Here is a 22,997-nt window from a genome sequence, read left to right as displayed (position 1 = left end):
TGATGTGGGGCAGCACTCGGGTCAGCAGGGACCTGAGCTGGGTTTGTGTATCCACAGAGTACGATGGCGTCGCGGAGAAAGCTGGCAAGATGGAGAAGGAAGTTAAACGGTTACACAACCTCATCCTCGAGATCAATAATCATAAACTCAGAGCACAGCAAGACAAACTGGACAAGATCAACAAAGAAATAGATGAGTGTGCTTCAGCTATTACTAAAGCCCAAGTGGCAGTCAAGACTGCAGACAGGTATAGTAGACATCAGTGTGCTCAGCAGTGAAGATTCAGGCTGTCGTTGCATTTTCTGCAACTCGTGTTTAATTGCAGTTGGACCTTCCTGGAGTGGTGGGATTTGTCAGGCCAGAAGAGATGGTTTTCACCTCTTTATGGTTAGAGGAAAACTGCAGGGAGGAGATCATAGCCTTTTCCTCTAAACTGATTGACTTCAAACTGAGGTTGGTTCTTAATGAAACACCATCATCATTGTTAATTAGTGTGCATTACAGGCAAAGGATCAGAGCCTTAGTGAAAGCTGAGCAAGGAGAGTCACCTCAGCTTCAAACAGCTGTATCTGTGGGCATCAGTGCCTGTAGGACATCTGCCATAGCTGAAAATCCTCTCCTCTTGAAATCTGAACTTTCCGTTGCATCTTTAGTAGTAAATGTTACTTGTATCAAGGAGGTAAAGGGAAAGAAAACTTTGGAGTTTCTAATAAGCAGTTGAAAAGTCACATTTAATCAGTATGTTCCTGCTAATGTTTGCCTTGCAGCAGCATGCAGGATTCAGGATACAGATGGAAACTAGCCCTGAATTGCCATGCAGGGGAGCAGCTCAGATCTGAAGGGACAAACTGTATTGTGAGGCATGTCAGGAAATAAAGTGTGATGTGTTTTTATGTTATCTTAGCATTACATAATGAATACTTGGAACAAATGTCAAAACTGTCTGAAGGAAGAAATTAAGTAATTTGGTGAGACCTGCCTGCTTTATGTTGAAGGAAGACAACTTTCTTCACCTGGGTGTCTGAGGAGTGGGAGAGTTCATGCATAAATTGGCACTTCTATTGGTTGTCAGTAGCTATTGAACAATGCTTAAGATTGTGTGTCTAGGTAATTTCGTGTCAGATTTGCACTGAGGAGGTATTGAAACATCTCCCTACCTGTTCAGAAACCTGAAAAAGTCTGAAGAGTCTGTTCTTCGCACAGAGAAGGAGATTAAAGATAATGAGAAAGAAATGAAAGACTTAACAGAAGAACTGACTACACTAGAAGACAAAGCTACCAAGGTTATAAATGACTGCAAACAAGCTGAAGTAAGTGTCATGCTCATTTAGGGTACTTCTTCACAGAGGAGGCAGTCTGTGAAGGAAATTGTAGGTAACAGCTTGTCCTTTAGAGGAGTTGACCTTTAAATATAGATGCTGAGGGAAAAAATTAGCCTAAACCAGTCCTAGTAAGGGGTCTGGTCATCAGGTAAAATCAGGATGATGAGCTATATCCTTTTTTAGATCCTACCTATATTCTTCTATTCTTATTCAGATTTTGTTGTGCATGATGGGCAGGGAATGTTGGAAATATATCTGGACTCAATTTTCTGAAGCTAAGAAAAAACTTAAACCCAAGGTTTTGCAAATAAATATTGGGTTTAAGCCCTTGTTTAAAAATAGATTTTATCCAGTTATGTGGGACTTCAGTTTTTCCCCTCTAGATTTATGTATGGGAGAGTGAAAACAACCAGGACAGCTGAAATTCTTCCAAATAAAGCTGTTTCTTTGCAACTGTCTTTCTCTAAAACTGCCTTTTAGCTAAAAACATCCGAGTGTGGGACTCATTTCATCCAGACCTGGAATGAAAATATAAACTGCAGCATATTTTCAGTCATTCCAGAATTCAAGGACCAGGTTAATCTCAGTACAAGAATATGTATTTGTTCACATCAATACTGAGGATTGTGGAGAGTAAGCTCTGGGAATAATATAGTGAAAACCATCCTATAACCTAAGAAAGTGGGAAGTTTTTGTGAGGCAACTGATTAATGCACTTTTTTTTGGTCATTTCTGTTCAGGAAGCATTGCCAGCAGTTCAGGAGGAGCATCGTGGGTTACTCAAGGAGATTCAAATTATTCAGGATGATGAACATGCACTTCAAAAGGAAGCTCTTAATATTAAGCTGAAAATAGAACAAATTGATAGCCATATTTCTGCACACCAGTCAAAGATCAAATACTGGCAAAAAGAGGTAGGGAAATTTTTCGTTCCTAAAATTTGAATGGTAAGATCTCAAAAGATCCAGCTCACAGTTTTTTGATGTTTATGCTGTAAACAGCTGGCCTTTCAGACTTTTACTTTCTTGTTTACATACAAGGTTATGGGTGAGTTATGAATTAAATTGTTTAGCTTCTAGTTTTTCAAGGTTCTTTTATTTCTGAAAGGCTGGTAGGATAACTGCAACAGCCATAGCACTCTCTGTGAATCATTAAGAGCAATGAGAGGAAAATAAGTAGGCCATAAATGGCAACCAGGAGACTTGCTGTGCCTGCCCCTTCTCTCTGTATACACTGAAGAATGTTTTAAAAGGGTAGGCACCCTCATGGGTGAGGAAAGCAAAGAGGGGTAAAACACAAGTTCTGTGTAACTGTGTTCAGTGCTGTTCTTTATAAAATGGCAAGACCTTGAATGCATTTCTCCTAGAACTTGTGGTCCACCTGGGACATCAAATTGCCTTTCCCCAGTTATAGATAGCTGGGCCAACAGGAATTCTGTGGGGCCAGTAATAAGGTGCCATCTTGATGGCATCAATAGAGGTGATTTCAGTCATTATCTGCTCCTACTACAGAGAAATGTCTCCTTTGTAAGAATGATGTATAAAGTTTTCAGGAGCAGAACAATAGGGTACAGGGGTATTTGTTGTCTTTTGTACATCTTATGTTTAAAGGGAGTTATGTGAAGAATCTTTGCTATGAGATTGGGAGCTTCAGTCTGTTCTAATACAGAGAATGTTTTAGAAACGTGTTCATGTGACAATTCACGTTACCACTAAAGAATGCAAGTAACTGGTTTTGAATTTCAGATATCCAAATTGTCACTGCACGCCATAGATGACAAACCTCCTGAAGAAATGCCAGTGCTGAGTGAGGAGGAGCTTGAGGCTGTCCAGGATCCCAACGTGATCACTAATCAGATCGCTCTCCTGGAAGCCCAGTGTCACGACATGAAACCCAACCTGGGAGCTATTGCGGAATACAAGAAGAAGGTGAGCATGGAGCAAGAGGTTCCCCCGAGGGCTGTTGTGTTGCTTGTCAGTGCAGTCTCCTCCCCAAAGGACAGTCTCTGTGCACAGCTCTTGTGTATCCCAGGGTTGGACCTGTACAGAATTCCTGTCGCCGCTTCCGAGGTGCAGAGGTAACCTTCCAGTTGGGTGTTGTTCTTCAGGTGACAGCTCAAATGCATCCTGCACCTGAAATGGTCCTGTTCTTCAGTTCCCTTCTCTTGGGAACTGAAATGGAGCCCTGGAGTTCTCCCTTTCTCTGCAGGCTGGGCTGTTCCCTCCTGACTATTGGTTGGCTTGTACTTAGCTAAGTGGGAATGTTGTACCTTGGAGCTTCCCTACACCATTTATATGTGGTACCAACCATGGCAGGGGAAGACAGCTTGCTCCTGGGAAAGTGTATGTAGGTACAGTCAACCAGTCTTGACAGGCTAGGCAGATACACAACAAGACAAGGATTTTTTTTCTCCTCACTAGGCTCACTTCAGTAATATTGGACTAGTCAACAGATGATTTTTAAATTTTTAAAAATGTATTTCTTTTCATTTGCATACAGGTTTTCCAGTATAGAGAGATCAGCAGCACAGAGGATAGAGATGATTAAAAAGAGATGGTTTGGGGTTGTTCTTTTGTTTCAGGGCTGTTAGCCACCCTGGGAAAAATGATCTTTCAAATGGTTGGGAAAATGGTTTCAAATCTACATGAAGGAGGCAGCTCCTTGAACTGCACTTTTGTTTTTTTTTTCCTACAGGAAGAGCTGTACTTGAAACGTGTGGGTGAACTGGATGAAATTACCAACATGAGAGACAACTTCAGACAAGCTTTTGAAGATCTTAGGAAACAAAGGCTAAATGAATTTATGGCAGGATTTAATGTCATAACAAATAAACTGAAGGAAAACTACCAGATGCTGACTTTGGGAGGGGATGCTGAATTAGAACTTGTGGACAGCCTGGATCCCTTCTCTGAGGGAATCGTATTTAGGTTTGTCAAAAATACTTTGTATTATTGCTTAATTGTTGTGTTCCTTTTTCCAGCCTGCGTTTTAGGTACATTTTAATGGATCAGCAGCTAACCAAGACACTCCTCCCTCTTGGCAAGTATTGGCAAGATACTGACAGAAGCCACAAGTTTTTAGCATTGGGTAACAAAGAGATTTGTTTCTCCTGGAGAAATAAGTCTCTAACAGCAGTTAGAAAGCTTTGACTTAAGTCAATTTCTCAGGGTTTCTTCATTCCCAAATGATTTCATTCTGCCAAGGGAATTGTGTCAGTCACACTGGTAACTGGAGATTGTTCTGGCATAAATGGTCCTAAGAGTATATTAATTACTTAAGAGTAGACTGACATGAATAGCTGAGTGTTGGAGGGGTTTGAGCTCAGGCAGACATCAGCTGGCCTGGTGCACACACCAGGGAGTTACTCCTCAGTGAACAGAAATAATCCCCTTCACTGCCTCTTAGCTGTGGAGGACTCAGTATCAAGCAGCTCATCCATGGTTTTAGTTGAGCCTCTCTGTGTCTGTGTCTTCCAAGACTTCCCTCTTGCGACTCGCTTTTCACCACAAAATACTTATTTTAATGGTGAACAGAAATAAGTTACAAACTCTTGATTTGTTTCAGTGTTCGGCCTCCAAAGAAAAGTTGGAAGAAGATATTCAACTTATCAGGAGGAGAGAAGACACTTAGTTCACTGGCACTAGTTTTTGCTCTTCATCATTACAAGCCCACGCCACTTTATTTCATGGATGAGATTGATGCAGCACTTGACTTCAAAAACGTGTCTATTGTAGCCTTTTACATTTATGTAAGTATTGAGTGGAAAAGACTATAGTATAATTTTTCTAAGATAGCTTCTTTTCTGCCACAAAAGACAGTGGCAACAAAATAAACCAGATTTAAAAGTCTGGAATTATATTTTCAAATAATTAAGTGGAAACTGTACTAAGCACATTTCCAGAAAGGTGCTTAGCATGTTGCTTTCTGCTTATTTTTCCTAAGCTGCCTATTTCAATACTTTCCTGAAATGAGGCAAGTAGTAGAAGATTCACAAATTGGGGTTTTCTCTCCAAATCCTGAGCTTACAGCTTCAAAAGCTGCAGGGGACTAGAGGCTGCCAATGGTGCCCCCTTTCCACAGATCCTCACTGCTACTGCTGCTTCCTCTTCAAAATACAGATTCTTTCCCCAGAATAATCAGATAAACTCGGCTGAGATGCAGCAACTCACTTAGCTCTTATTGATGTGTTCATGTGTCCAAGCTCACGATTTCATTCCCGGTGTGGCCAAGGCTCCTTGGTTTTATACTTCCATGTCATTAACAGGAGCTGTTTCCCATAGGCTGCTTTGATCTGTCTCTTTATTAGTGTGTTTTTTCTTTCGTGCTTTTAAATATTCTGTCATCACCATTATTTAATGGAGCAAACATTTACATTGCTACACTTCTGGTTGTTAATTTAAACTTAGAACTTCAAGAATGACACAAAGTATAACCACCCATTTTGGGAACACCCTGGAAGTGCCAAAGATCATGAGTAGCTACTTGAAATTAGGGAAACACTTTGAAGATACCTGCCTCCAACTGGTGCTTTAGATTTTGTTTCCACAAGGCCTCTATTTGCACAAAGCAGGGTCCATCTCCCAGAGGGGATTTGGTAGAGCAAAGAGTTTGATTTCAACTGCAGTGTAAACTAAACTAACATGCTTGAAACTTAGTGTATTTTAGCTTTTAAAAGCAAATTATAGCACTAGCTTTTATTTTATATATAGCTTCAAAATTAGTACCATCCTAGGAGAAAAGATTGTATTTGATATTTGAGCCATTTTTATTACATCCAGCCTGAAGCTTTATATATATGTATCTATTTCTTTATACATATAAAACCAGGTGTACACATTGTATGTGCTGTATGCTCCCTCAAAGACATTTTAGCTGCTTTGTTAAAACAGAAATGTACCAGCACATGGAAATAGATTTGTTTTCCTTTCCATTCTTAAAGCAGCCCTTGCTGTATCAACTCAGGTAACACAGTCATACCTTTCAGTAAGTTCTTGTGGAATTCACATTAAAACTGGTAAATTGCACCTGTGGAAATGCTGAAACCTCTGCTATGAAGTCAGGTTGAAGGAGGTGGGGATGTTCAGCCTGAAGAAGAGAAGGCTTCAGGGAGACCTTAGAGCACCTTTCAGTGCCTGAAGGGGCTCCAGGAAAGCTGGGGAGGGGCTTTTTACCCGAGAGGGCAGTAATAGGACAAGGGTTGATGGTTCTTAACTGGAAGAGGGGAGATTTAGGTTGTACATCAGGAAGAAATTCTTCCCCATGAGGGCAGGAAGGCACTGGAACAGGCTGCCCAGGAGGTTGTGGCTGCCCCATCCCTGGAGGTGTTGAAGGCCAGGTTGGATGGGGCTTGTGCAGCCTGGTCTGGTGGAACCTGATGATCTTGAAGGTCCCTTCCAACCTTAAACATTCTATTATTATTCTATTCTAGTACAAGAACAGAGCATTTTTTAAATCCTGTGAGCTAATGCACAGAAATTCTGTTTCAGGAGCAAACAAAAAATGCACAATTCATCATCATCTCGTTGCGAAACAACATGTTTGAGATTGCAGACAGATTAATTGGGATTTACAAGACACACAACGTCACAAAGAGTGTGGCAACAAACCCCAAAGTTATTGCCTCCAAAGCACTGCTTGAACTCAGCGCTGTTGGGGGTGAAGCTCAAAAATAAGACGGAATAAACTTCCATTCTCATTGCTGCTGCTGATTTTTATCTAAGATACTTTTGTATTTGAGATGTTTTTCTTTTAGTTTTGTGTTTATCTGAGCTTGTTAATAAAACTTACCTTGATAAATCCTGTTTCTTTAAATTATATATACAGATCTTAATTATATGAACTACATTAAAAAAATATTCTGTTTGTTAAATTCCATATCCAGCTGCATTTTGACATTCCCTGGGTAGGCTCAATATCGATGCTTGGGTTCTGCATTTGGTTTAAAATGCCTGGGTTTTTACTGTATATATTAAAGTCAGCAAATTGTTTTTAGATGCCATCAGTGCCCTGTAACATGTTATTACAAGAATTCCAGCAAGTAAAGCCCCTACACAAAATAATTGCCATGTATGTTGTTAGAACATGTAAAGCTGCAGCTCTGGGAACGAGGTGTTTGTGGCCATTTTGTAATTAATCGGTTCCGTTTTGGAAGCTGCTCCTCGGGCCTTTCCCTCTCCCCTCCTGCAGGCTCCTCCCTCTCTCAGGCCCTGGCCACGTTGTACACTCAGGCTTTATTAACACACTAATTACCATCTGCTTGCTTCTCCCATCATTCCCAAAGGGCTGACTTGTTCCCAGGGCAGAGGGAGGGTGAGGAACAGCTGCACCCTGCGCCTGCTGCAGGCCTGGCTGTTGCAGACGGCTCCATTTCCAGCAGCATCTTGTCAACACTTCAGCGTTGACAGGGAATCTAAGGTGTAACCTGGAAACTTTACTCTTTTTTTCCCATTTGATCTCAACCACTTTCAACCCGACTTCCCCTCTAAAAAAATACAGGTAGTGACAATTACACTTCTAGAATGAGCTTTCAAAAAAGGGTAGTTCAAAAGATGAGAAAAACCCTCCCTAAGTTTCGCAGGGTACAAAACCCTCTCATACCTCAATTAAAACGCAGTAAAAAGATTTAATTTTCTTGAAATCCCATCTCTCATACATGAAACTCAGCAGAGGATGGCAAGGAGCAGGGCTGGAGCAGTGTCAGCTGCCTGCCCCCAGGGAGTGCTGGGGTAAGAGGAAAAGGACGAGCTGCTTACACCCCTGCCCAGCAAACACCTGCACTGCCCCCCAGCACCCACCTCACCTCAGAAAAAAATCAGCAAAACAGGCCTGTGGACTGAAATCCACATCCACCCACCTGGGGACCTCAGAGAATCTTCCTGAAGTTGATGCTGCAAAAAAGCGGGGTGCTTGGAAGCAAATGAAGCAGCTAGAGTGAGCACTGCTGAGCAGCCCCGGTCCTGCTCCCTCCTCTCAGCGCTGTTCTGGACCACAGGGAAGGTTCTGTGCAGTCAGGAAATGAAGGTGTTAGCCAGGCCTACTGCAAGAATACATTTTATTTTTCTGCAAATTTATTAAAAGATACAGTGCAGTAGAAGTACAAGTACTAAACGTTGCCATCTGTGATAAAGGCATTTTATAAATTCCTGTAGGCTTAAAAAATAAAATTGCATTATAAACTGTTAGTTTGTAGAAGTCAGGAAAATAAAAAGGAGGGAAGTCAAGAAAGCAGCCTCGTGTGGGGAGGGACAGACACTTGGCACCACATTTTGAGGTACCTTATGTACCAAGTGACAGCCTTCTTCATTAGCAGGGCTTACGAGAAAGACAACTCCCCAGTTTAATTGGAAATGAATACACCAGCATTTATCCATTCCCAGGATAAACCTAAACACCGTTTCAGAACCTGACTAATAGTATTGATGGGATCTGCCTTTGTAGCTCTAATAAATATTACAGAAAACTTAGTAGAAACCAGCCCTAACAGGCAGGCAAAGCCCACTCTGGGGAGCTGCTGGCTCCTGCCTCAGTCCAACCTGGACACTCAGCCCCGCCGAGCAGCAGGGAAGGGAGCTGCACAGGGCTGTGCCTCAGGGTTTCTCACTACAACAGTACTAGGGTACCACTGTTTTTAGGATCTTAATTTAGGCTTCAGGAATGCATCAGCATCACAACTGAGGGCTGGCCTTGCCCTCAGCTCTCACTGAAGCAGCACGAGTTCCTGCTGGCAGCAACGGGCACGTTTTGATTTGCACAAGGGTTTAAAACACCCGGTATTTAAACATGAGCCTCAGAATTCAATCCCTACTTAAACAACTTCTAGTATTTAAAAATACACGACAGCCAAGGAATGCTGCCATGCTACAATATCCTATTATTTTTATCAAGTCAAATACAATAAGACATGGCAAATGAATAATCATTTTTTGTTTTTTAGTGATTTGTAAGCTCATCCGTGTTCTGTTCTAACTCCACTCCCTGCCATCAGGCTGTTAACCCAGAGCTGAAGCAGCTTTCACTGGAGATTTCCCTCCTGAGCACAGCTCAGGCTGCAACATCCCATCCCAAGGAGTGAACACTGCTAGTGATCCCATGACTGAAATGCTAACGTGCCTCCTCCCTGTCCAGGTAAAGAGCTCTGCTATTTGTGCTGGAAAGCTGAATACAAATTTGCATTCATTGTCAAGTTGTTTTAAGGGCACTTGACAAGATTTGAAATCCTCGTAGCACTGACTTCAGTGGGAATTTTGCTGCTCATTCCAGTCTGCACCTCTTCTCACTACAGATTAAATGATTCAGCAAAAAGTCAGGGCTCATTTCAGTGAGCAGTGGGAGCTCCCTGCCAGACTGAACCAACACCTGATTTGTGCACAGCTGGCACTAAAAAACTGCATGTGGCACTAAAAACCTGTATGCAGTACTGCACCCCTTGTCCTGCAGATACTGCTCTAACCCAGAGATTCATTCAAAAGACACAAAGTCATTAAACACAGTTTAGAGAAAAAAAAAAAAGATAAAATGTCATCTGCCAGTAACCAGGAACAAATAAAATGAAACCCAAGGCTGTGAATATATGCTTTAAAACCCTAAAAACTACACTTAAGTGTAGTTTTTATGCTTAGAGAGAGGTCAGTAAACACAAAATGGGAGCTTTTGTACACCAGAGCTGGTGACTGACCCCATCCAGGACTAGCCAGTTTATATCCCACGGTGGTTTTTTTACATTTTAAAAACTTGTTATTAAAAAAAAAATCTAGTACATGTTGGAGGAGTTTCTACAAACAGGATTCCTGATTACAGTTTCTAAATTGATTATAGCTTCTGTATGCAGACATTGTTTCTGACCAACACCTACCTACCTACCTGCTGTCTTGTGTGAGCAGAATCTTCTCTTGCAAATCTTCTCAGTTAACTGAGAGTTAAGAGGAAATCTATACAATAAAGAAGGAAGGATACGGAAGTAGAAAGAAGTGTAGAACTTTAACAGCCCAGCTTCTAAGTGGAAATAAAAAAAAATACATATCCTGAGGATTCCTACACTATCTTTTAATTGAATTGTTGAAACAGACAAAGAGAAGTAATCCTCGCTAAAAACTCCATCAGCACATCCTCTACATTCTGAAAATTGAAGCAGAAATCTCGATAAATAAAGAGCAAGAATTCTGAAATATAAGCAGGAATAGCTTTGATTGCAACTGATGAGGCTGTTTTGTGCAGTGAAATCAGTGTTACCACAAGGAGGACAAACAGAAGCAGGCCTGCCAAAGGATTTACAGCCTGGAGAAGTTCTTTAGGTCGTCTTCCTTCCTTCCCGCTGCCTTTGCTGTGTAACTTCCTCTTTGGGATCAGTTCTATTTTTGGGGTGAGGAGCTTGTTGATCTGCCTGATTTCAGTTTTAGACCAGACATCTTTCAACAGGTGCCCAATCCTTGGGTGAATCTCCACAGGTTTAACATCTGGCAGTTGCTTCTGCTTCAAAGCTCTCACACGTTGATGCAGATCATTCACCTTCTCAAGGAAAACCAGCGGGGACTCTTCCTTCTGAATCGACGTGTTCAGTGACATCAGTTCCAGCTGCTCTCCCCTGATTTTTTTCAATTTCTCAATGAGAGGCTCATACTCCTCCAAAATGTGGGTGTTAATTTCATCCAGGGCAGCCAGCAGTGCTTGTTTTTTGTGCTCCAAGGTATCGCTGAGCTTCCTAAAATACTGTACTACTGCTTTCTTATCCTCCTGAATGATGCTTTCACACTGGAACTTCTGCTCTTTCAGCTTTTCAATAAGCAAACACACATCTGTCCAGTGTTTATCAGTCAGCTGCTCGAGAAGTTTTCCAGAAGCCTCCTTTTCTTTCCTGTAGGCACTGTGAAGGTCATCTATGGGGTGGCCGTTGTGCTTGCCTATGGTGAGGCAGTGGCCACACACCAGCTTTCGGTCCAGCAGGCAGTACACGTTCAGGGGCTGCCTGTAGTGCTCACTGCAGGTGGTGACATCCAAGTGATCTTCCTGCTGGTACTTTTCAATAATAGCTTTCAATGCAAAGTTGATTGGCAAGGCTTCGGTGCCAGCAGCAGGGATTTCAACAATACTCCTGCAGTTGGGGCACTTCAGAGGAACTCTCAGGGGTCTCCAGATGGAAAAGTTGCTTGACAGCTGAATAACACCTTCCAGACAATTCCTACAGAACGTGTGGGAACAGGGCAGAACACGTGGATCTTCAAATATGCTGTAGCAAATGGAACATGTCAGCTCTTCCTCAAAGTGATGCATGTCCTACAAAAGAAAAACAAACAGAAAAAACGGCTTAATATCTTTTTACAATCAACTCATTTAAAATACTTTTATTAACTTAAGTGCTTCCATTTGACATTCCATGACCAGCAACCTAACCTACATTGGCAGTTTATTGCTAAGGGGAGGAAAAAAGACACCAAAAAAAAAAAAAAAAAGGGGAGAGATGTTTCAAAGATTTTGGGAAGTTATGACCTGCATTTAAGTGACTAGACAGAGCTTACCCACCTCCAAGTTCTGGCTTTAGAAGTGAGGAAAAGCAACAATATGCTACCACGTGTTTTTACAGAGGGGAACAGTAGAAGAGAGTGATAAAAGTTAGAACCAAAGTTTCTAAATGACCTAAGAACTATGAAAATTTTCTCCCACTATGAGTAACGTTTTCAACATAAGAATAGAATATGAGTACAGAAACTTTTTTTCCCTCCACCAATTTTTTTTAAATGTTACCTTGGTGATATAAATAGCAATCCTTGTATCAACCAGTCAAATTTACTAAAAGCTCTCTCTAGGTGCTGGCACAACTGAGAGTCTAACTCAAAGGCCCTTAAAGACAACAGCACTAGCAGTAATTAGACTCTTGGTGCTATTCCTGGGTTACTTTCAGCAAAAAACTAAAACACTAACTTTCGTTTTCCAACCTTTGTAAAATTGTCTTTTCTTTGCCAGCTTAGTGAAATCACACTGCAAGGTCACAAATAACAATCACTCTAATGCTGGTTTTCATAATAAATCTTCATTCCATTTTTTTCTTTTGTTAAAATATGGGGAAATCAGTATGAACTTTCCCTATCTTTGTGTCACATTCTCCTATACCCTAATTCTAGTCAACTCTGTCAATTTTGCTACACTGCAAAAAAAAAAAAAGAAATTAACCAAGCATTTGGTGTCAAAGACTCAATTTAGGGTCTAACTCTAAATCTGAGCACAATAACATGCAGCTGGGCTCCTGCAGCTGCACGAAATGCTACTGAGCCTTTGGCTGGTTCAGCCAGGAAGAGAACTGACTGTGAGACGTGTTTAGAGACAATTTTGCTCAGCTGTGCCCTCCTAATCTTTTCAACACAGTAACATTTTTGCTGGGGTCCATCAGCATTGCTCATTGACACCAAGTCTAACAAAGTTTGGCTTGCAGTGAATCTACTGAAAAATAATGGAATTTGTTAATTATACTCTCCTTTGCAAATAAAACCTTAAATTGCATCCAGGATAAAGGAAACCCCTAAGGATTAAATCCGTCATTAATTAATAAACAATTTACAAAAATAAATTAAGCAGCATTGTTTCTGCAAAAGACACCAAGCTAAATCGATGGAAGTCAGAAGCTAAATATTCAGATTCCAGTTCTTGGAGAGTTAAATCAGCTCTGCACAGAGAAACCTTTCAGGCTGTACAGAAATAAGTGTGGCTTATCTCACTTTATTGAGATAGGCTGCTACAGCCCAAAGCGAAAGTGTTTGACTCTGCCAGTCAGTTCAGACTATATTCCCTTGTAAAACTAGACTGAATAATAATTATATTAAATAAAAAATTCTAATGGCCATGGTCACCCAAAAGATCCAGTCCAATTCCAGGAGGCATTTGTATATTGCTAGTTAACTTTATACTGAAAACACATTTTTATTAATTCAGATTATAAAAAACAAAACAAAACTAAAAAAATCTATCCAACACACTTCAGGGCTTTTTCTTCAGCTAATTAATACAAAATGTTGGTTCACTTATTTGAACTCTACTTTTTAAAGAGACCTCAAAAACAGTTGAAAGAAAATTTACTAGGAGAGATGCAATTCTTAAGACCTACCCTTTAAAAGAAGAATGACAAAATGTGTTAACATTTATAGCTAACTAGCGTATGCTCCTAGTTAAAGAGAATAATATCACATAGCACAGACCCTTTGCAAAGGACATTTACAACACTGTGACACCAAATCTACTTCTGTACTGCACTGCTCTCCCTGAAGTGCACGAGCTGTTTCTCCTCTCAGGCACAGACCTTTATTTCCCAGCTTTTCCAATCAGCTGTGCTGGCAACACAAGGTTCTTTAGGTCCAGACACTAACAATTTCACATTTATGAGTGATGTTCCAGACACTGAAACTAAAGAAATTTGTCAACAATGAAGGAAAGCTGAAAAACAAATCTACTTCACTGTCTAGATAATTTATTTTTTGAGAATTAAAATAATTCTCATAGGAAACAGAATTTTAAAGTTTATATCTATATAAAGCTATTATGAATCTGGGATTGTCACTTCCACTTAGAAAATAAAGGTTTTGTTCATGGTTATAAAAGAGAGACTCCTTAGTGTGCACCTTTATTGTTTTCTCCTGTATGCATATGGAATGCATGTAATTAAAAAAATCCCTATGTTTAAAATCACTGTATTTTTTTAATCTAGGGCTGTAGTTCTCTTCAAAAGAACTGTTACAGGGGATAGTTTCTTTATAAAGGATACACGTCTAGGTTATCTGAACTACATAGAGGGCGAGACTAATTTTATCTTCAGAAAAGTTTTAACTGCAGAGTAGTTGCTTGCTACCCTGAAACCACAGCAACAACTTTACCGGATTTTTCTATCATGAATCAGCTCAGACCCGGCAGGAGCAGCCCCCCCAGCAGGCAGAGCCTCCCCAGCAAACAGGCTGCTGGGCACCAGCCTGCACAGGGCAGAGCAGCGACAAGCCGGCCTGGAGACCTGAGCTCCCTCCAGGGCTGTTTCATAACCCTCGCAGCCGCGGGCCAGAGGGAATGAAATTCCCATTTCCACAGAAACATATTGCTCAGTTTCCCAGGAAATTGAGAAATGTAAAGAGTGACAGCAGCTCTGGAAGGGCAGGCAGGGGCACCCCACTGCTCCAGCCCTCCTAGGCACCTCTGGAAGAAATGGCACTTGATTTTTGTCTTAATTGTTTGTCAATTTCAAAACAGCATTTGGAACACTAATGTTGGATTTTGCTATAGGCACCTTGTGTTTGTTTTTTAATTTGTTCTATTCAACTATTCCAGAGTTGCAGCAGGGAAAAGGTAGAAATCCCCAAACTCAGTTTCATCCTGCACAGAGAAAATCATCTACAGGGGAACAGTGGAAATAAATCAGTAGATGAATATCAGAGACAGACTGACAACAAAGGCGAAAGGAGACGGAGAAGAGCCAAGATCAAAGAGTTAAGCAAAGAGAAACAAAAAAGTTTACCAGGAAAAAAAAAAAAAAAAGGCAGCAGGAAGCTGGTAAATCCTTTCCTGCACAGACCAGATACTTTTCCTTAATTGATCCAGACAACTGTGGTAGCAAATATGCATGTGTATGTGTGTGCATTCACATATTTCTTGTCAGAGTCACTCGGCACAAGCAAATTACAAACTGGAAGGAATTTTAAAAATTCAACAGTGTAATTGTGCCAGTAACACGGTGAGTTTCAGTAGCAGCAGGCCTGAGTGGCTGTGATTTTATACTCTTCTAATTAGCACGGAGGTGAAAACATGTAATACAGCATACCTGTGTTACATCTCATCTGCCAAAGCCTTCAGTTAAGCAGAACAAAATAGTGTAGTGTATTCCTTGCTAACACTGCATTCCTCACCGAGGGATCAGGACACTGCTCATCCAGCTAATTATGCAAGACATTGTTTAGAAGCAACTATATCTGGAATCCAGTGCACATCGGTGTTTAGGTAGATAAGTCACTAACTGCTTTATAGCTAAAGCCAGCTGGAACAACAAGCCAGTACACCCCATTCTACCCTGGAGGATTCTAAACGGTGAAGCTGGCACTGGTAACAGTTGTGACAGCCTAAACCAAGAGCTCCAAAGGGCACTTGAGGCAGGCCCTCCCTTGGAGCCCGTGCTGCCAGGCTCCCTGCTCCACTTTCATGCCTCTGACTGGAAAGAAAACGGCATCTGCTCTCTCCTGAAGGACACTGCAACACTCAGATTTCAATACCATACTGCACTTAGCTAAATCCACCTTAAAAACGCTGTCTCCCCATCCCAAAGCAGTCCATGAAGTCCTTCTGTAGTGCTAGCACAGGAACTCAAGTTTACGTTGTGCAAAAATAAGAGGTTAAATGGCACTATAGGCAGTGTTTTCCATTTATAAGTCACCTTCATGGCAAAGGGCGACAGAACTTTGAAAAGCAAAACAAGCCCAAACAGAAGGCCGAGGTGCTGCTCTGCCGTTTGTCAGTGCATCAGAAGGAACGGAGCCTGCCACACAGCTGCCAGGTTTGCTGGCTGTAACAAGAGGCCAGGCACCAGAAACAAACAAACCAGCTAGACCTTAAGCCTTTCTATTCTAGCCCATTGCAGCTGTACTGCTGTACCCCACACCACGGACATCCCACGCCCCAGTCGCTGCAGTTCTCGGCCAGGGAGGCTCTGCCCCTGCTCCCTGTTCCCACCGCAGCTGCTGCACCACCACCCCACACGCTGCTGTTGCTGAAGGGAGATGAACACGGCCGAGAAGCCTGCCTAGCTCTCCTGCTGTACCCCCCTCCCCTGGCTCTTGGGCACCACAACAAGCTCACACAAGTTACCACAGCCAGAAACCTGAATCAAACCACTCTGTCCCTTCCGTACTCGCGTTCCGTTGCCAAGACTCATCCTCCATCCCGGATCTCTTGAACCCTGTCAGAGCTCCCGCTCTTGAACACTCACCCTTTGTCTCTCGGCGTGAGGCAGCGGAGCTGGAAGGGGAGGCCTGTCCCTGCCACCTGCTGCAGACCCTCCGCCCGCTCCCACAGACCGCCTGGCAACTACAGACGACAGGGACCGCGGCGGAACCAGCAAACTAGAAGCAGGGCTCGGCGTTAACGCCAAAAACCCGCCAGGGTAACCTTAAAGGCGACGAGAGACGCGGCCAGGTGCGACACAAGCGGAGCCCGCCCCAGGGCAGGGCCCCGCGGGGCAGGCAGCCCCAGCTCTGCCCCGCGCCGGGGGTGCCGGCTGGGAGGAGGGCAGAGCCGCCCCGCCGGGCCCCGCCCGCTCACCTGGCCGCCCGCCCGGGGCCGCGGGGACCCCCAGGGACCCGCCGGGACCCCCAGCCCGGCCCTCCCGCCGAGGCCGCCGCCTTCAAACGGCCGGGCCCGCGCGCCGCGCTCCCCCCGGCGCCGCCCGCTGCGCATGCGCGGGGGGGGGCGGGGCCAACGGCCGCGCCGTTCGAAAGTCAAGGGGGGGGGGGGGTGGGGGGGTGGCGGCGGGTAACGGGTCCCGCAGCTCCGGCCCCGCACGGCCCGGGGACCCCCCGGGAACGCCCCGCACGGCCCGGGGACCCCCCGGGAACGCCCCGGTGTGCAGCCGGGGGGTCTGTGCTCTCTGAAGGACCGGAGCCCACGTCCGAGCGCAGCGGTTCTGGGGAGAAACCCAGGCTGAAGCTGGAAACCGGGAATCCTGTGAGTTCTGCTCCCGGGACAGACCGCCTGCCCTCCGGATCGCAGGAACACAGGTTGATTTGTCGTCACGTTCAGCTTGTTCACCTGCTGTGGCTGCCGGAGACAGTGAAGGTGATGTAAGAGAAAGTGCTGCTGCCGTACGTTAAAATCAGGCAGTTATGGTTCATCTCACTCGCTGGGAACTTGCCTTGCTGAGGAAAAAACCAAGGTTGCAGGAGGAAGTGAATGGATTAGGAGCACAATCCCTGACTAGATTTAATCAGGAAAGTAGCACATGTGGTGCAGACATCATACTCCAGATTGTTCTGCATTTATAGTTCATCAAAGAACACTAAACGAACTGTCAGATGCCAATTTTATGGGGATTTTGAAAAATAAGTTCATTTAATATAAATACATCATTATTCAAAAGTCACCTAAACATCTGTCCTCAAAGTGGTATTTAGATGACCTGATACAAATATCTGGGGAACATCTGGAATTATGTTTGGAATAATAAAACAAGCCTCTCACTCCAGATTAATCATCACAGTTCAGCTGATAAGCACAGAGACTACAGTAATACGTCAGGCCCTAACTGGTCTTTTTGGTGTGAAACTGTTGTAACACTAGCCTTTCATTCCCATCTTTTGATGACTTCATCTGCAAGGAAGCTGAGCTCCCACCAGAGGGATGTGCTTCTCCTGAGGAAGCAGGTACAGGCCCAAACGTCACAGAATCTCCTTATGGTACAGAAGACAGCTGACTCCAAACTGGGAGAGGCACATTCCTTCACAAGGAGGTCCCCGTGAATACAGGAAAAGGGAAACTGCCAGGGAAGAGCTCTTCTCTTCCCAGGGAAGCTGACAACATTCACTACCTCACAAGGCCTGCCCAGGCAACTATCCAGACAGCACAAGGCAAGAGATTTATCCAGAAAGCCTCAGGAACTAGAAAATGTCTGTAAATCCTCATTTTGACATAAAAGGGACTTTAGATGTTGCAAAACAAACCCTTCCTTGAAAAAACCCAACAGAACATGGTTTGGAGAAACATCAGATGTCTTAAGGACCTAAGTCTTGTTCTCAAAAGTGATCTTCTAGAAGAGGGTACCTTTCTGAAGAGATGCAGCCGCAAAGAGGGGGGGAAAAAAGCTTAAGTACAAATGCTTCAATTATCTCTAATTCTAGAGATTATTTTAAAACTCATTCAAAAATAATAAAGAAGTTTCTATCAATGACCATTTTCAGTTTAGATTTGTTGTAAGTTTGTGGAACCTAAAACAGTTAATGAAGATAAAAACAGGATGGACTTCTTACTCTGGCTGTGCTTCCATGCTGGGCCTATTCTGCCTCTTGCTAATGTTACATTAGGACTGAGAGAGTATTTTACATCTTTGTTTGCAAATACATACATAGTGTGTTTCTTTCTCAAGCTGTGTTGCTTCTTTAGATATTCCATTTGACTATTCCTGATGTCCCACGTTACTTTTGCTAACAGAATTCATTTGGTTTATTCACAAGCCCAAAGGATTCCCAGAAACAGATCAAAGAGGACAGTAAAGGACTGAGTGCCATGTGTATTTTTCTCTTATGTTTGGAATGAGATAAAATGAGCAATCCAGAGTTACTATTTCCCTACTTTGCTACATAAATAACCAATCTTATCTTGTTAGTTTTATAGACTTGGGGTAAACTGGGGGATTAACCCCTTTACTTTCTACCACCTTACATTTCCATCCTTCCAAGGCAGAAGACTGTTTCAGGTGACAGTCTTTTAAACTGTCTTTTTTCATCTTTTAAAAGATGCTTGCCCTGTCAAAACCATTCTTTAAATCATTACCTTATGCTTAACTACAGGTGGACAAGATCCCTGCCCAATTGTGCTCCTACTGCCCGCCAACAGCACCAGCCAGTAATGAAAATCATATTAAGTAATTTACTTAGCACGAATATTAATGACTATTAATAATTAATATTACTTAATGAAAGTCGTATTAAGCCAGATATACAAATCTTCACATCTGTAAATTTATTCTGCCCTGGTGCCCAATTTGTAGAAGAAGCTGCAACCATGGGGGTGTTTCATTGCTAGCACCACGTTAAGTGCATCACAGTGGCAAATCTCTGCAAGTTACATTTTAGGAATTATTATCTTCCAACAGAATTCTGCATCTGGCAGAAATTGCAGTGGACAAGACAACAGGCCAGTGTTCAACCTGCAAAGCTGACAGTGTGATACACAAATGCCAGAGCCAATCTGGAAACATCAGCTTAAGAGACAGCCCCTCTAACTGCATTCGTAGGGTTTGGTGCAGTAATAACCTGCTAAAAGATGTTTCTACAATTTAAGTGAGGTGTAATATGAAAATCCTTACATTAACTGTTTTGAAGATGCTTAGCTAGTGCAAAATAGGTATCCCACAAGTCTACTCACATAAAGCAGACATAGCAACATCAATATTTGTGTCTCCATACAAAGTGAGTCCCCTGGAACACAACTGAGGTTCACCCCATTGACAAAAATTTGCATTTCTGTGTTTATACAATTCTACAAAGCTGTGGTGTGGCAAAACAATCGCACAGCAGCTAAAAGTGAAGATTCCATATAGCCAAGATAAACGTGTAAGCAGGTTGAGGTTTATAACTGATTATTAAACCAATACAGTTAAGAGAAAACAAAGTTTTAGGGGAAAAAAAGCCTTATTCAGGCTCACAATGCAACCCATCTGCAAACCTTTTGGTTCCATCACACAAGTCTAATTGCTGGCTGCACATTTCTGGTCCATCACAAATACCTTGTTCAAGGTAAGAGAAAAATGAACTGTGTAGTGTGAGGGAAGGGTCTGAACCTGTGAGATTCCAAACAGCTTAAATGAGGAAGAGGTAAACTGGGCACTAGTTAAGGGAAAAAATGGAAAGCTTGTCAGAAGGGAAGTAAAACAGAAGGATAGAGTAAGACTTTCCTATCACAACGTTGCTCAGAGAAGGGTTTACCCATGGTAGCCATGCACAGAACTTCACTGGCTACACAGCCAGCCACAGAAGAAAAATCTGTGATGCAGACAAAGCTCCCAGATTTTTTGCCTTAATTCCAGTGCCAAAGCAATTGCTCGAGTTCTCAGTTCCTCTTCTCACTTTAATATATTTGAGATAATGGTATTTTTTCACACTGTTTGCCTGTACCTGTCTGTGGTATTGACTGTTCCCCTGCCACCCAACCCCCCAAGCTCCTAAAGGTCTAAACCTGTTCCATGTTTCTTGAAAGATGTTTCTCCAGCTCATCAATACATTGGGATGTATTGGTGGTGGATGGGAACATTGACACTTCACTCCAGGATCCACACTAAGTACACTGCAACAAGAGATAAGACTTCCTAGTAAAACACAGTGCACAAAAGATTCCAAATGTCACAAGCACTCAGCCTGGGAGTAGTTTTGTTTCTGGTGTAAGTGCACTACACTAAAAAATACAGGTATAATCCTTTTCCCTCTACCATCCTCCTCAACATTCCTGGAAAGTCCTTAAGGAAAAAGCTACAGAAGAGGCAGACCAAACAAGGGAGTTTTGACAATAATTTACCATATAAAGAACTGATGTTCACAGAAAGAACATAAGCTACTTCATACCCAGTTTATTTTTTGCTAAGTAAAAAAAAAAAATTAAAAAAAATTTCAAGATGAAGCAACATTGAATCTGAAGAGCTGTCACTCTAGGAATGACACACTTGCTTCATCCCATGATCTGATGATGTTGCTGACTTGACTACTGACCACCTGCCTTCCCATTAAATTACAAACCACATTTAGCACTACCTGGCATTTAAAATTTCCCACATTTGTCACTTGCTAGGAACAGTAGCTTTTAGTGTCATTTTATAGACATTTAAGTATATAAAAGGTATTTACAAGTGACAATTTTACTGACAGCTTGAAAACTTTCTCAGCTTTGGAGCACACCAAACCACCAGAATAAACACAGGCCCCCCACCTCCAAGACATCTACAAGCAAAAGATGATAATTCCTTCATGGAAATTAAGCTTCCAATTACTTTCCTATAAATATGGAAACAATATTAACTCTTTCAATTAATTTTGTGTGCCTTCTCAGTTTTACTCTGGCAGGAGCTAAAATGTCCTGTTAGGAAGAGTTTGTAAACTTTACACATTTTCTGCTACTAACTTTCCTTTCATAAAGTCTATTTGATCCAGATGCAGGACCTCTGTAATTGTTTCCAGCCCTGTGACCACTATTCCTGCCAGTAATTTGGTGACATGCAGAGTTGAGGAAACATTTATAGTTAAAAGTGGCAAAGAGTCTGCAAGTATTAATATAAAGACATTCTTAACTATAAAGCAGCAAAAGTTATTCGGTAACTTATGCAACAGTCTGTACGATAGGAGTTAAATCCACACCCATTTCTGCACTTCCAAGCAGAAAGCAAGTCACCCCTTTTCTTCCTGGCACAGCCACTCTTTCCTTCAGCTTTTAAACTGCTGAAGAGCAGAGTCCTAGTTAAGCAGAAGTCATCAGGCTCTCTTGCTCAGGGCTGGCTAAGGCAAATTGCACAGCATTTCATTTTACCTGACACTCTTAAAACATTGCTTGGGATCTTAACACACTACCCATTCATATTTTTTGTCAGACTAGCCTGTTCCCATAGCAAAAGAGCAGAAGCAGCCAACTTACTGGGAATACTTGTGATCCACCAGAAGATACCATCCTGTGTAGAGATGAAAGGTGTGTCTCTGTCCAAGGCTCCATGCATCCAGCAAATGGCTCCTAGGATGAAAGGCCTCGCATGACTTGGGTTATTCCACTTCCAGTAGTGGGAGAAAGAACATGGGTCAGCTTCTCACACTACCCCTTTCAATTCAGCCTGCTGTTCTTCCCTCTTTAGAGCTGCTCCTCCTAGCTAAGTGAGCTAGTGCAGCCCTCAGATCCTAAAATTCCAATTTCATCCAATAATGCTGCTCCTCAGAATAAAAAAATCTTAGCTGGGGATAGCTTGTCCTATGAATTGGCTTTTGTCCTTTCATATTTTAACTCTTTTTCTAGATATCTGCTACCCTAAGTTCAGCTGTAAAGCTGATTTTCTACTTCAAAATGCTGGAAGAGCAGATGAACGTAACTCACCTCTGCATCTTTGGCTGTTCTGATTAGCATCCAAGAGCAGTAACCAAAGAGTTACCATCTGCACAGTTACCGACCATTTAAGTATCACAGTGTTCTGCTCCCCAACAGCTTGAGGAGTACACTCAATACTACAGCTTTAATGTTAAAAGGGAAACATCCAAGCTGTGTCTGGTGATGACCCAATTCCACTGCTCAATGAAGTCAGAGACTAAAATTTATTCATCTTCACACCAATTAAAAAACTGGTCTGTGACTTCCACTGCAGCAATGAGTAGCTATGAAAGTTGAAGCCTAACTCTTACTTTCTGAAATGTTAATATGACCAGTATTCCTAAAATAAATCCAAGTTATTTCTTGTTTGTATCCCCAGCCTCCCAAACAACTCTTCTTGCCCCAACAATGTGATTAATTACATTACCTCAAACTGCAGCTTTTGGGGAAAAAAGGCATTAGACAAACTGGCTTCAGTTTTGCTCTTGAAGATCTCCAAACACTGCCTCCCTGTGGCTGCTGAAACGTTTTATAAAGCTTTGCATATTTTGGTAAACTAACAGACACGGGACAGGATCTGCTGTGAAGCAGGTAAAGAGAAATTTCAACTGAAATACCAAAAAAAACCAAAAACCAGAAACAACAAACCATCACCACTGAGCATGTAGGAAGGTACAGGCTGCAGTGAGCACAGCACTGGCTTCAGGTGATTCTCCAAGAATGTTGCATCAGGGGAAGTGCCAAAAAAAGGGCATTTACTGACACTGAATGCACATTGCCACAATGTGGGTTTTTTTGTTGTTTTGGAAACATACCAGTTGCTACAAACATCTGTTCTCTTACCCCCAGTAACAAGGCATTCTAATAAAACTGCATTTTTCTACACTACAT

The 22,997-nt window shown here is 42.4% G+C and overlaps 3 protein-coding genes across 4 annotated transcripts in view; 1 reads left to right on the top strand and 2 right to left on the bottom strand.

The window, feature by feature from the left end:
* Positions 1-6,998, top strand: part of SMC4 (structural maintenance of chromosomes 4) — a 32,252-nt gene extending 25,254 nt beyond the window's left edge. Inside the window, exons 17-23 of the mRNA XM_051626439.1 lie at positions 58-247; positions 1,166-1,310; positions 2,063-2,236; positions 3,068-3,250; positions 4,017-4,249; positions 4,887-5,070; positions 6,809-6,998. Coding sequence (XP_051482399.1) covers positions 58-247; positions 1,166-1,310; positions 2,063-2,236; positions 3,068-3,250; positions 4,017-4,249; positions 4,887-5,070; positions 6,809-6,994 — 1,295 coding nt within the window. The 3' untranslated portion in view covers positions 6,995-6,998. The remainder of the gene's footprint in view (positions 1-57; positions 248-1,165; positions 1,311-2,062; positions 2,237-3,067; positions 3,251-4,016; positions 4,250-4,886; positions 5,071-6,808) is intronic.
* IFT80 (intraflagellar transport 80) overlaps positions 1-10,277 on the bottom strand; it is an 84,494-nt gene extending 74,217 nt beyond the window's left edge. Inside the window, exons 1-2 of the mRNA XM_051626442.1 lie at positions 10,182-10,277; positions 8,176-8,321 (exon numbers count right to left, since the gene is read on the bottom strand). The gene's annotated coding sequence lies outside the window, so the exon portion shown is untranslated. The remainder of the gene's footprint in view (positions 1-8,175; positions 8,322-10,181) is intronic.
* Positions 8,357-16,709, bottom strand: TRIM59 (tripartite motif containing 59). 2 transcript variants are annotated; one of them, XM_051626458.1, is made up of 2 exons: positions 16,267-16,709; positions 8,357-11,591 (listed from the first exon to the last, which is right to left on the bottom strand). In XM_051626458.1, exon 2 carries the CDS (start codon positions 11,586-11,588, stop codon positions 10,365-10,367), a length of 1,224 nt encoding a protein of 407 aa, XP_051482418.1. In that variant the 5' UTR covers positions 11,589-11,591; positions 16,267-16,709; the 3' UTR covers positions 8,357-10,364. The 2 variants fall into 2 exon arrangements, with proteins under 2 accessions (XP_051482418.1, XP_051482419.1); XM_051626459.1 differs by having other exon boundaries at positions 16,599-16,704.
* Between the last annotated feature and the right edge of the window lie 6,288 nt (positions 16,710-22,997).

The sequence above is a fragment of the Apus apus genome, chromosome 8 (assembly GCF_020740795.1).
Source record: "Apus apus isolate bApuApu2 chromosome 8, bApuApu2.pri.cur, whole genome shotgun sequence".
NCBI lineage: Eukaryota > Metazoa > Chordata > Aves > Apodiformes > Apodidae > Apus > Apus apus.
The sequence above is the reverse complement of the archived record's forward strand: the minus strand, read 5'-3'. Positions and strand labels throughout refer to the sequence as shown.